This window comes from Apodemus sylvaticus, chromosome 20 (genome assembly GCF_947179515.1).
Source record: "Apodemus sylvaticus chromosome 20, mApoSyl1.1, whole genome shotgun sequence".
NCBI lineage: Eukaryota > Metazoa > Chordata > Mammalia > Rodentia > Muridae > Apodemus > Apodemus sylvaticus.
The window spans coordinates 44,288,657-44,301,496 of NC_067491.1; the positions used below are offsets into that span (position 1 = coordinate 44,288,657).

At 41.9% G+C, this 12,840-nt stretch overlaps 1 protein-coding gene across 23 annotated transcripts in view; it reads left to right on the forward strand.

Annotated features, from left to right (window-relative positions):
- Positions 1-12,840, forward strand: part of Apaf1 (apoptotic peptidase activating factor 1) — a 94,711-nt gene that overhangs the window by 60,264 nt on the left and 21,607 nt on the right. For all 23 annotated transcript variants that reach the window (XR_007974702.1, XR_007974686.1, XR_007974694.1 and 20 more), the window contains exons 18-20: positions 6,418-6,546; positions 9,495-9,620; positions 10,375-10,494. Coding sequence is in view for 2 of the 23 variants with exons in the window: in XM_052165980.1 (XP_052021940.1) it covers positions 6,418-6,546; positions 9,495-9,620; positions 10,375-10,494 (375 nt within the window). In the remaining 21 variants the exon portion in view is untranslated. The remainder of the gene's footprint in view (positions 1-6,417; positions 6,547-9,494; positions 9,621-10,374; positions 10,495-12,840) is intronic.

Here is a 12,840-nt window from a genome sequence, read left to right on the forward strand (position 1 = left end):
TGCAGCAAATGGTACCGAACATGCATCTGTTGGAGACCCAACTTTTTTTTTTTTCTTATTGGATATTTTCTTAATTTACGTTTCAAATGTTTTCCCCTTTCCTGGTCTCCCATTTGGAAATCTCCTATCCCATTCCCCCTTCCCCTGCCTCTATGAGGGTGCATGAGTTTTTGATTTTAGCCATTCTGACTGGTGTGAAGTGGAATCTTACAACTGGTGTGAGTTGTTTTGATTTGCATTTCCCTGATGACTAAGGATGTTGAACATTTCTTTAGGTGCTTCTCAGCCATTGGAGTGTCGTCAGTTGAGAATTCTCTGTTTAGCTCTGTACCCCATTTCCCCCCTTCCCTTCTCCCCCTTGGTCCAGCCCTGCCTACGCTGGGCCCTGCTCAGGGCCCCCCCCCCCCATGTATTTGAGACTTTTCCCCAAGTTCTCTTCTATCAGATTCAGTGTATCTTCGATTTATGTGGAGGTCCTTGATCCACTTGGACTTGAGCTTGGTACAGGGAGATAAGAATGGATCAATCTGCATTCTTCTACATGTTGACTGCCAGTTGAACCAGCACCATTTGTCGAAAATGCTGTTTTTTTCCACTGGATGGTTTTAGCACTTTTGTCAAAGTGACCATAGGTGTGTGGGTTCATTTCTGGGTCTTCAATTGTATTCCATTGATCTACCTGCCTGTCACTGTACCAATACTATGCAGTTTTTTTTTTTTTTTAATCACTATTACTCTGTAATACAGCTTGAGGTCAGAGATGGTGATTCCTCCAGAAGTTCTTTTATTGTCGAAATAGTTTTTTGCTATCCTGGTTTTTTTGTTATTTGAGATGAATTTGAGAATTGCTATGAAGAATTGAGTTGGAATTTTGATGGGGATTGCATTGAATCTGTAGATTGCTTTTGGCAAGATGGCCATTTTTACTATATTAATCCTGCCCATCTATGAGTGTGGGAGATCTTTCCATCTTGTGAGGTCTTCTTAGGTTTGTTTTCTTCAGAGACTTGAAGTTCTTGTCATACAGATCTTTAACTTGTTTGGTTAGAGTAACACCAAGATATTTTATATTGTTTGTGATTATTGTGAAGGCTGTTGTTTCCCTAATTTCTTTCTCAGCCTGTTTATCCTTTGAGTATAGGAAGGCTACTGATTTATTTGAATTAATTTTATATCCTGCCACTTTGCTGAAGTTGTTTATCAGCTATAGAGGTTCTCTGGTGGAGTTTTTGGGGTCACTTAAGTATACTATCATCATCTGCAAATAGTGATATTTTGACTCCTTTCCAATTTGTATTACTTTGACCTCCTTTTGTTGTCTCATTGCTCTGGCTAGAACTGTAAGTGCTATATTTAGTAGATAGGGAGAGATAGGGCAGGCTTGTCTAGTCCCTGATCTTAGTGAGATTGCTTCAAGTTTCTCTCCATTTAGCTTGATGTTGCCTATAGGTTTGCTGTATATTGCTTTTACTATGCTTAGGTGTGGGCATTGAATTCCTGATCTTTCGAAGACTTTTAACATGAAGGGATATTGAATTTTGTCAAATGCTTTTTCAGCATCTAATGAATGATCATGTGTTTTTTTCCCTTGAGTTTGTTTATGTAGTGGATTACATTGATAGATTTCTGTATATTGAACCATCCCTGCATCCCTGGGATGAAGCCTACTTGATCATGGTGAATGATCCTTTTGATGTGTTCTTTGATTTGGTTTGTGAAGATTTTCTTGAGTAATTTTGCATTGATATTCATAAGAGAAATTGGTCTGAAGTTCTTTCTTTGTTGGGTCTTTATGTGGTTTTGGTATTAACCATAACTGTGGTGTCATAGAACAAATTGGTTAGTGTTCCTTCTGTTGGTATTTTGTGGAATAGTTTGGAGAGTATTGGTCTTCTTTGACGATCTGATAGAATTTTGCATTAAACCCACCTGTCCTGGGATTTTTTTGGTTGGGAGACTTTTAATCACTGCTTCTATTCTTTAGGGGCTATGGGATTGTTTAGATGGTTTATCTGATCCTGATTTAACTTTGGTATTTGGTATCTGTCTAGAAAAATTGTCTATTTCATCCAGATTTTCCAGTTTTGTTGAGTAAAGGCTTTTGTAGTATGATCTGATGACTTTTTTTTTGATTTTTCTCAGTTTCTGTTGTTATATCTCCCCTTTCATTTCTGATTTTGTTAATTTGGATACTGTCTCTGTGTCCTCTGGTTAGTTTGGCTAAGGGTTTATCTATCTTGTTGATTTTTCTCAAAGAACCAGCTCCTGATTTTGTTGATTCTTTGTATAGTTCTTTTTGTTTCTATTTCAGCCTTGAGTTTTATTATTTTCTGCTGTCTACTCCTCCTGGGTGCATTTGCTTCTTTTTGTTCTAGAGCTTTCAGGTGTGCTGTTAAGCTGCAAGTATATGCTCTCTCCAGTTTCTTTTTGGAGGCACTCAGAGGTATGAGTTTTCCTCTTAGCACTGCTTTCATTGTGTCTCATAAGTTTGGGTATGTTGTGACTTCATTTTCATTAAGTTCTAAAAAGGCTTTAATTTCTTTCTTTATTTCTTCCTTGACCAAGTTATCATTGAGTAGAGTATTGTTCAGTTTCCACGTGTATGTGGGCTTTCTGTTGTTTTGTTGCTATTGAAGACCAGCCTTAATTTGTAGTGATCTGATAAGAGACATAGGGTTATTTCAATCTTCTTATATCTGTTGAGGTCTCTTTTGTGACAGATTATATGGTCACTTGGAGAAGATACCATGAAGTGCTGAGAAGAAGGTATATTCTTTTGCTTTAGGATGGAGTGTTCTATAAATATCTGTTAGATCCATTTGGTCCATAACTTCTGTCAGCTTCACTGTGTCTCTGTTTAGTTTGTGTTTCCATGATCTGTCCATTGATGAGAGTGGGGTGTTGAAGTCTCCCACTATTATTGTTTGAGGTGCAGTGTGTGCTTTGAGCTTTAGTAGAGTTTCTTTTATGAATGTGGGTGCCCTTGCATTTGGAGCATAGATATTCAGAATTGAGTGGCTATCTTCTTTTGGGTTTGTTGAAAGAAGATTACTTTCTTGTTTTTTCTAGGGTGTAGATGTTGTCCTTGTGTTGGTGTTTTCCATTCATTATCCTTTGAAGGGCTGGATTTGTGGAAAGATACTGTGTAAATTTGTTTTTTTTTTGGGGGGGGGGTTGGATTTGGTTTTTTTTCGAGACAGGGTTTCTCTGTAATAGTCCTGGCTGTCCTGGAGCTCACTCTGTAGACCAGGCTGACCTTGAACTCAGAAATTTGTCTGCCTCTGCCTCCCAGAGTGCTGGGATTATAGGCGTGCGGCACCACTGCCTGGCCTGTAAATTTGTTTTTGTCATGGAATATCTTGGTTTCTCCATCTATGGTGATTGAGAGTTTTGCTGGGTATAGTAGCATTTGTGTTCTCTTAGGGTCCATATGAGATCTGCCCAGGATCTTTCATAGTCTCTGGTGAGAAGTCTGGTGTAATTCTGATAGGTCTATCTTTATATGTTATTTGACCTTTTTCCCATATTGTTTTTAATAATCTTTCTTTGTTTTGTGCATTTGATGTTTTGACTATTATGTGACACTAGGAATTTCTTTTCTGGTCCAATCTATTTGGAGTTCTGTAGGCTTCTTGTATGTTTATGGGCATCTCTTTCTTTAGGTTAGGGAAGTTTTTTCTATAATTTTGTTGAAGATATTTATTGGCCCTTTCACTCTCTTCTATACCTATAATCCTTAGGTTTTGTCTTCTCATTGTGTCCTGGATTTCCTGGATGTTTTGGGTTAGGAGCTTTTTGCATTTTGCATTTTCTTTGGCTGTTGTGTCAATGTTTTCTATGGTATCTTCTGTACCTGAGAGTGTCTCTTTTATTTCTTGTATTCTGTTGGTGATGCTTGCATCTATGACTCCTGATCTCTTTCCTAGTTTTCTCTCTCCAGGGTTGTCTCCCTTTGTGATTTTTGTATTGTTTCTATTTCCATTTTTCAATCCTGGATGGTTTTGTTCAATTTCTTCACCTGTTTGGTTGTGTTTTCCTGTAATGCTCTAAGGGATTTTTGTGTTTTCTCTTTAAGGGCTTCTACCTGCTTACCCGTGTTCTCCTGTATTTCTTTTTTGTTTATTTGTTTGTTTGTTTTTGTTTTTTTTTCAAGACAGGGTTTCTCTGTATAGCCCTGGCTGTCCTGGAACTCACTCTGTAGCCCAGGCTGGCCTTGAACTCAGAAATCCACCTGCCTCTGCCTCCCAAGTGCTGGGATTAAAGGCGTGCGCCACCACTGCTCAGCTGCTCTCCTGTATTTCTTTAAGGGAGTTATTTATGTCCTTTTTAAAGTCCTCTATCATCATCATGAGAAGTGATTTTAAATCAGAATCTTACTTTTCTGGTGTGTTGGTATATCCAGGGCTCGCTGTGGTGGGAGAACTGGTTTCTGATGATGCCAAGTAGCCTTGGTTTCTGTTGTTTATGTTTTGCCCTTGTCCTCTCGCCATCTGATCATCTCTGCTGTTAGCTGGTCTTGCTGTCTCTGACTGTGGCTTGTCCCTCTGACAAGCTTGTGTGTCAGTACTCCTGTGAGACCAGTTCTCTCTGGGATGAATTTGGGTATGGAGAATTGTGGCACAAGGTCAACTCAGAGGTGCAGAGGGAAACCAGAAAGATCCTGTCCCCAGCTGATCCTTGGTTCCAGTGTCCTGATGGCTCTGGGAGGGTTCCTCTTGGGCCAGGAATGTGAACAGAAGTGGTGGTCTTACCTGTATTCACAGGTGTGTCGACACTCCTGGGAGACCAGCTGTCTCCTGGCAGTATTTGGTTATGGAGCACTGTGGCACAGGATCAGCTCTGGGTGTAGATGGAAATCGGAAGTAAATTAAAATTAACTTTTAATACCGTTTTGTATATTCCTGATACTGGAATTGCCAGAGCATAATGATAATCTTGTGTTATGGTTTTGAGGAGGGGTGACTTTCCCATAGTGCCTCATCATTTTATATTTCTACTAGCAGAGAATGAGGCTGTCAACGTCTCCACATCCTTGGAAGCACTTGCTGCAAGTTTTCCATTTAAATTTTTAATTTATTTTTCTTAAAAATTTTATAGCCATTGAGGTAGGTGTGAGGTGGCTTTATTTACATTTTCCAGATAACCATCGTCTTCTCATTGGCTAGGGCTGGGACTTAAGCCCAGTGCTGGACACACATTCTACCACTGAAGTAAATCTCCAACCCCAGGGAAAGGCCATCTTAAAGCATTGGAATATGTATTCTAGTGGAAATGGAAAAGAATCCGTATTGTATAAAACACCTTGTTTTAAAACCCTGTAGAGCATCCCTGTGTAGCTTGCTGAGTGAGTGACCTTGGGATCCCCTCACCCGTGTGTGGGCCCCAAGGTTTCAGTTGTTTCCTCCTTCTTTCCCTGCTTCTCTCAGGCTCTTACATTGTTATCCTTAGTCTCTCCTGTTGTCAGTCCTTTTCTCTGTTTTCATCCCCCGACTGGGACAATTTTTTATTTTACATTGGCCAACTCCCCCCCCTCCGATCCCCCCACCCCCGGAGTCCCCCACCCCCACCCCAGTCACTCATAGCCACTAATTTTAAGAACAACCTGCCCTTCCCCCTGTAAACAGATAGGACTTCCTGCTCTTTGTTCCTGCCATTTCTGCTGTGCTGCTCCCTCTGTGTGTCCCTGTGCTACGACATTGTAGCTCCCATTGCAAGCCTTTGGTCTCTTCCTGAGGCCACAGTCTAGTACCTAGACTGCATCAACTTACTGCATGTGCATATGAAACGCATATATATATATATATATATATATATATATATATATATATATTATTACCATTTGACAAAAGCTTTCAAAGAACATATTTGAAAATCTTTGAAGAATCGAAGGGAAGGCTGTATTACTAAAAAATAGCCACTTTGGTTCAAAAATGAGAAAAATGATTAATTCTAATGGAGTAATGTGGTAGCCATGGAGAGAACTAGAATTGACTGTGCTTATTTCGTTTTTGCAGGGCTTTGCTCTGTATTATTTTGAGCATCTCTGTCCATGAGTTTGCATTTTCTTCCTTGAAACAGTAGCATCGGGGAGAACTGTTCTGTGTGTTAACTTGACTGGCCTGTTCATGCGTGCACAAAGGTTTTGCTTTCCTTAGGCCAGCTTGAGAGAATATCTGTGATGAATTTCCCTTTACAGAAGATAGCTTTCAAGATGAGCTATATTTTAAAACGATGCATACAATGTTCTACATCTTATTTATGGCTGTCAGCATTTATATCTGCCATCAGTAACTCTAGGATTTCAGGACTTAGTTTGTATCTGAGGTAGGAGGAGCATCTTTTAAAAAATAATTTAGATTCAGCCCAGGTATAATTAAAGATGTTTCATTTTTATATGTTTTCTCTTTATTTTGACAGCTTTTTGATATTCATACTAGTGGCCTGTTGGCAGAGCTGCATACAGGTCACCACAGCACCATCCAGTACTGTGACTTCTCCCCCTATGACCACTTGGCAGTCATCGCCCTGTCTCAGTACTGTGTGGAGGTGAGTAGTGGAATGTATTCAACAGAATCTGGGTCTCCAGAGATCCAAGGACAGCGAGAGTGGCTGCCGTAGCTGCCGAGGATGCTTTCTCAGAAAATTGTGTTTTCTTCATAGCCTAATAACATAGAGCTTTGGGGTATCCAGTTGTATGGCTAACTTTATGATTTTAATGTGATTGAAGACATGACTTTACAGTGGTGGAACGACAGGATCTTTATCCAGTATTTATTGAGTCTGGTGTGTGCTTGGGACTGATGAAGATTGGTTTCCGAGGCATTTCATTTTGCTTTAACCTCCTCTGTTCATCCATCCATCCTGTCTGTCTGTCCATCCATAGGTGTGTGTTGTACATGCATATGAATGTGCACACCTGTGCAAGCACATACCTTATTTCCTCTTCACTCTATTTCTATAAGAAAGGGTCTCTCACTGGCCGGTGGCTGTCTGTGAAGCTTTGGAATTTGCCTGTTTTTAACCCCCTAAATGTTGGTTTAGTAGGCACATATAGGCATGCTTGGCTTTTTATAGGTTGAACCTAGGTCCTCATGCTTATGAGAAAATGCACTTACCCAGTGAGCCCTTTCTCTTGTCCCCCACACCCAATGTTTTAAAATTAGCATGTAAAATAATAAATATGTACTGTATGAAATAATACAATTTGCTAATTTTCATGCATGCATATGATGTACTTTGATCACACAGTTCAGACACGTGGTATCTTGTAAGTGTCTAGACACAGACTTTCTTTTTGCATGTGTGTGTTTGGTATTCATACCTGACAGAGCACACATGCAGAGATATGAGGGCATCTTCCGCCATTTCTGCCTGCTGATTGCCCTGAGACAGCCTCTTACTGAACAGAAGATCACTGTTTTGACTCTGCTGTCTGGTCAGGGATCTCTGTATCTGCCTGTGTCTCCCCCTTAGTGCTGGGGTTGCATACATTTGGCTTTTTACATGGGTGCTGAGAATTCACACTCAGGTTCTCATGCTTGCAGAGCAGGCACTCTTACCACTGAGCCACCTCCCCAGCCCCAGATGCTGTTCTTTTTAAGACAAATGAGGTAGTTCCGACCCTTAGATAATTTGAATTGGATAGGATGGAAGTCATATGTCTGATTTGTTAAGATAGCAGTGCCGATGCCAAGCACAAATAAAACAATGCTTAGAAATGACTTGTTTATGCTTGCAATTTTGTACTTCCTGTCATTTCTAAGTTCCTTACCCTCTGTCATCCTTAGAAAGCTCCAGGAAACAATGACTGTCTTCCGTTTTGAAATGGAAGGGCTTTGCCACGGAAGCTCAGAGTGACAGCTGAGAGAAAACCAAGTTAAAGGCAGAAAGGGCAGGGCTTCTTGAGATGGTTCTGTTGTGAGATTACTTTCTGTCCTTTATTGCTGCGTTTCCCAGTTTGGACTCTAGAGATAAGGCAGGTTTCTCATGTAACCATTTTGTAACTGGCCTCAGCGAGTGGAAACGCCTGGTCATGTGATGAGGTACTTGTTTTGTCCATGCTAATTCTGAAATCATAAAGTAGGCCTGTGATTCGGAGTGTAAGGAGAGGAACTCAGGCACACATGGCACTCCATGGAGTATATCTGAGGGATGTGCAGCAGGACCCAGGACAAATGCTGTCAGGATGGTGGCCGGCTGCGGCAGGTTGTCGGAAGCCTGGGTGGAAGGGAGCTGTGCACAGGCTATGTTAGCGTGCTCATGCGTCGTAGGACTTTGTAGCAGCTCGGGTGAAGGTGGGGTGACAGCGTTAGAGAGATAATCCTTATATGGAGGCTGCTTATGTGCATCCTGTTATTTTTAGATTGATTTTAAAAAAAAGATAAAACGTGCATGACTCTAGATTCAAAGCTTTATAATATGTTGTTCTCAGAGGAGACTCTGTATCATTACCCCTTTCCTCCTCTCATTTCTCCGTCTCAGAGGCAGCATCTTGTTGCATATGTAAGCGGATTTCTGTATGCATGTATATGCATACATCTACAGCTGTCTATATGGTCATGTCTATATGTTCATTTTTCTTGTCTCTCTTTTTTTCTTTTTCATTTGAGACAGGATCGTATGTAGCCCAGGCTAGGCTTCACTGTGTAGCCAAGGATGACTCTAAGCTTCTAATCCTTCTGCCACCATACTGGGTTTTTACTGACCAAACCTCATCCTCAGACTTTGTAATTAAAAAAAAATGCTTTTATTTATTGTTTGAGCATTTCAACCATCTAATTATTAAATAAAAAATGGTATATGTTCTTTATTTTATCTTTTAAGAGATTTTGTTTGTTTGTTTGTTTGTTTGTTTTTTGAGACAGGGTTTCTCTGTGTAGCCCTGGCTGTCCTGGAACTTGCTCTGTAGACCAGGCTGGTTTTGAATTCAGAAATCTGCCTGCCTCTGCCTCCCAAGTACTGGGATTAAAGTCATGTGCCACCACTACCCAGCCTTTTAACAGATATTCCAGAGCTTAGTTATTTGGGGGATATTTTTCTCATCCCATTTTGCATAGTATTCCATTATGTGATTAATTATAATATTATAATATATTCTGTTAGTTTTTCTGCTACTTTCAAGGTATTTTCCTTATGTACACTATATTCATGACTTTTTTTGGAGAGAGAGAGAGAGAGAGAGAGAGAGAGAGAGAGAGAGTGTGTGTGTGTGTGTATTGTGGAGAACCCAGGGCTTTGTGTTTACTGATTGTGAGATGCATCAGCTAATCCGTACCTACATGTCAAGTTCTGTTATTTCTGCTTATTTACTATTAAAAGTACGATTGTGTAGTTAATCATTTATGTACAATCCAGTTTTAAATTTCAACAATGTATTTTGGGGCTTTATCTGTAGAAATAGCACCACTGGGGCATTATCGTCCTTTCTAGTGTGTTTGACGACGTATTAAACTGGTTATGCACGTGGTTTCCTAAGTTCTTTGCTTACTCTGTAGCTGTGGAACATAGACTCCCGCATAAAGGTGGCAGACTGCAGGGGACATTTAAGTTGGGTTCACGGTGTGATGTTTTCTCCTGACGGCTCATCATTTTTGACGGCTTCTGATGACCAAACAATAAGGGTGAGAAATACTGAGATTTATCATTTCAAACATTTAATCTAATTTTATAGAGAAAGAAAATTTGGGGGAAGTATTAAGGGAGGTAAATACAAAGTTCCTAGGTACAGATGTATCCTGGAAAAGTGCTGTTCTGTCTCCAGAAGCCATGTCTCCTGCATCTGCACATCCACTGACTGTTACTGAGCCGGATGCTGAGCCAAGGCCGGGAGGAGTGTTCGCTCGCAGCCTCTGATCCCTGGGAAGGCTCGACTTCTTCTCTTGAATTCTCATTTAATTATATGCTAGTTCTCAGAGCTTGTGTATTTTACCTTTCTATTGTTACTTATCTCTCCTTTTCCATTCCTACTGTCCATATCCTGACCTATTGCCTTTATGCCAAAGCACAGGTTGTTTAGTGACCTGTGATTTTACATTCTGCTGTGTGCTCTGTATTTTACTGTAGATGGGTGTCAGACTGGGCTAACCTCCCTAATGGCACAGCTTTTGTTTGTTTATGTTGATGTTAAAGTTGAATTAATTCACAGACATTTTTGACTGCAGAGCCCGCAGCTCATGTAATAGCAACCATTTCGTACTATAGGATGTGTTAATACATATTTATTGCTCTTTTATAGCCTAAGAATTTTTATATCATACACATTTTAATTGTTAATCACAATTTGCTACCTTGCTTTAAGACTGGGTTGTCTGCTCAATATCTCAGAGGGAGGACTGGTAGCACACAGTGATTTTAGTTCCTTTGTCTCTTACTCAGGTCTGGGAGACCAAAAAGGTATGCAAGAACTCTGCCATCGTACTAAAACAGGAAATAGATGTTGTGTTTCAGGAAAACGAAACGATGGTCCTTGCTGTTGACAACATAAGAGGCCTGCAAGTGAGTGTATTTTAAAAATACTGGAAACATTGTTCCGGGGAACTCATCCTTTTTTTCTGTTTGGTTTTGGGTTCAGAATCATTGTGAGGTCCTGCCAGGTGCCTACAAGGCGTTATTTGGACAACTACATGGCTCCTGGAGTGAGGTTTGGAGTGTTGAGTATGCCAGTATTTAGAATGAAGTCGGATGCTCCCTCCCATCTTTAATCTTGTTTCTCTCTTGAGGTCGTCTGTAATGACAGCCTTTGATTTGCACAGGTGGGCAAGGGGTGAACATATGAACCGAAGCTTTCTTCTTTTCAGGGAAAGGAAAATAGGGTCTTTTGGCACACAAATAAATCATCTTAAGTGGAGGAGTCTCGGTAGTCAGAGCTGAGGCAGAGGGAGATAGACTATACATTCTGAATCATTGCTGTTCATTAATTCACTCGGTGACACACGTGTTCAGGATCTTTGCATCCTTACTAGTCCTGGAGAAGGGACAGGTTGTATTAATAGTATTAGAATAACTATATAACTATATTGCTTAGGGATCCAAACAGCTTACCTTAGGCTGATCTTCCTATGGCTACAGACAGTAGTCCCAGAGGTTCTCTGATAGCAATGGTATTTTTGAGCCTCTGAGTGGTTGTAATAGTTAGCAGATAACCTGAGGGATGTTGTCATGTAGCAGGTCAGCACCACCGAGTTGGGGGCCTCTGAACAGATGTCCTGGAAGGAGGGGTAGGACCAGAGGCACTCACAGCAGGACGATGTTCACTTGACACAAGAGGTTGTCTTCATGGTGGCTAGCCCATACAGAGCAGTTGGTCGTTAGACCTTCATAGGAGATACCGTTGTGAGGAGCCGAGCGACTGAGTTGTGGTTAAGAGGGGTGGTAAGGGAGGCGGCCAGAGACAATGTCACTGGAATCAGTGTGGCTCTTATATAAACTAGCAAACGATCACCTCTGCTCCTGAGATTCTCTTGAGAGAGAGGCCTGGAGAGGACAGAAACCCTATCATAGTCTAGGAATTGCAATCCTTGGGCTGATTTCTTATGTTATCTTTCAGCCTTTCATTAATACTTAGATCAAAAACATAATCTGTATTAATCTCATTTTCCCCCCCACTGGTGGTAATGGGGTTCAGACCCAGGGCCTTGTGCATGTGAGGCAAACACTGAATTAACCCCCCCTCCCCCAGCCTTTGAAATACCTTCTAGTTTCTAGGGAAGGCTTTCCTTTTCTTTATCAAATTTTTGTTTATTTTGAATATATCCATGTGTGTTTACCTAAATACCTCTGTGTGCAGTATCCACAGAGGCCAGCATAGCATTTCCTGGAGCTAGAGTTAGAGACCCTTTTCAGTTATAATGTGTGGGTGCTAGAGACTGACCCCTGTGTACACCATGTGTGGGTGCTGGAGACTGACCCTGTGTACACCATGTGTGGGTGCTGGAGACTGACCCCTGTATACACCATGTGTGGGTGCTGGAGACTGACCCCTGTATACACCATGTGTGGGTGCTGGAGACTGACCCCTGTGTACACCATGTGTGGGTACTGGAGACTGACCCCTGTGTACACCATGTGTGGGTGCTGGAGACTGACCCTGTGTACACCATGTGTGGGTGCTGGAGACTGACCCCTGTGTACACCATGTGTGGGTGCTGGAGACTGACCCTGTGTACACCATGTGTGGGTGCTGGAGACTGACCCTGTGTACACCATGTGTGGGTGCTGGAGACTGACCCTGTGTACACCATGTGTGGGTGCTGGAGACTGACCCCTGTATACACCATGTGTGGGCTGGAGACTGACCCCTGTGTACACCATGTGTGGGTGCTGGAGACTGACCCTGTGTACACCATGTGTGGGTGCTGGAGACTGACCCTGTGTACACCATGTGTGGGTGCTAGAGACTGACCCTGTGTACACCATGTGTGGGTGCTGGAGACTGACCCTGTGTACACCATGTGGGTGCTGGAGACTGACTCTGTGTACACCATGCGTGGGTGCTGGAGACTGACCCCTGTGTACACCATGTGTGGGTGCTGGAGACTGACCCCTGTGTACACCATGTGTGGGTGCTGGAGACTGACCCCTGTGTACAGCATGGGTGGGTGCTGGAGACTGACCCTGTGTACACCATGTGTGGGTGCTGGAGACTGACCCCTGGTCCTCTGTAAGAGCAGTAAGTGCTCTTAACCACTGAACCACCTCTCCAGCTCCAGACTTCATTTTTCTCAAATACTTATTTTTACTTAATGTAGGGAGCAAGAGCACATGCAAAGGGAGGGAGGAGAAAGTGAGGTAGGATCTGTGTGACAGTAGGACACACACGGCGAGCTGGGGAAGACCAGCAGA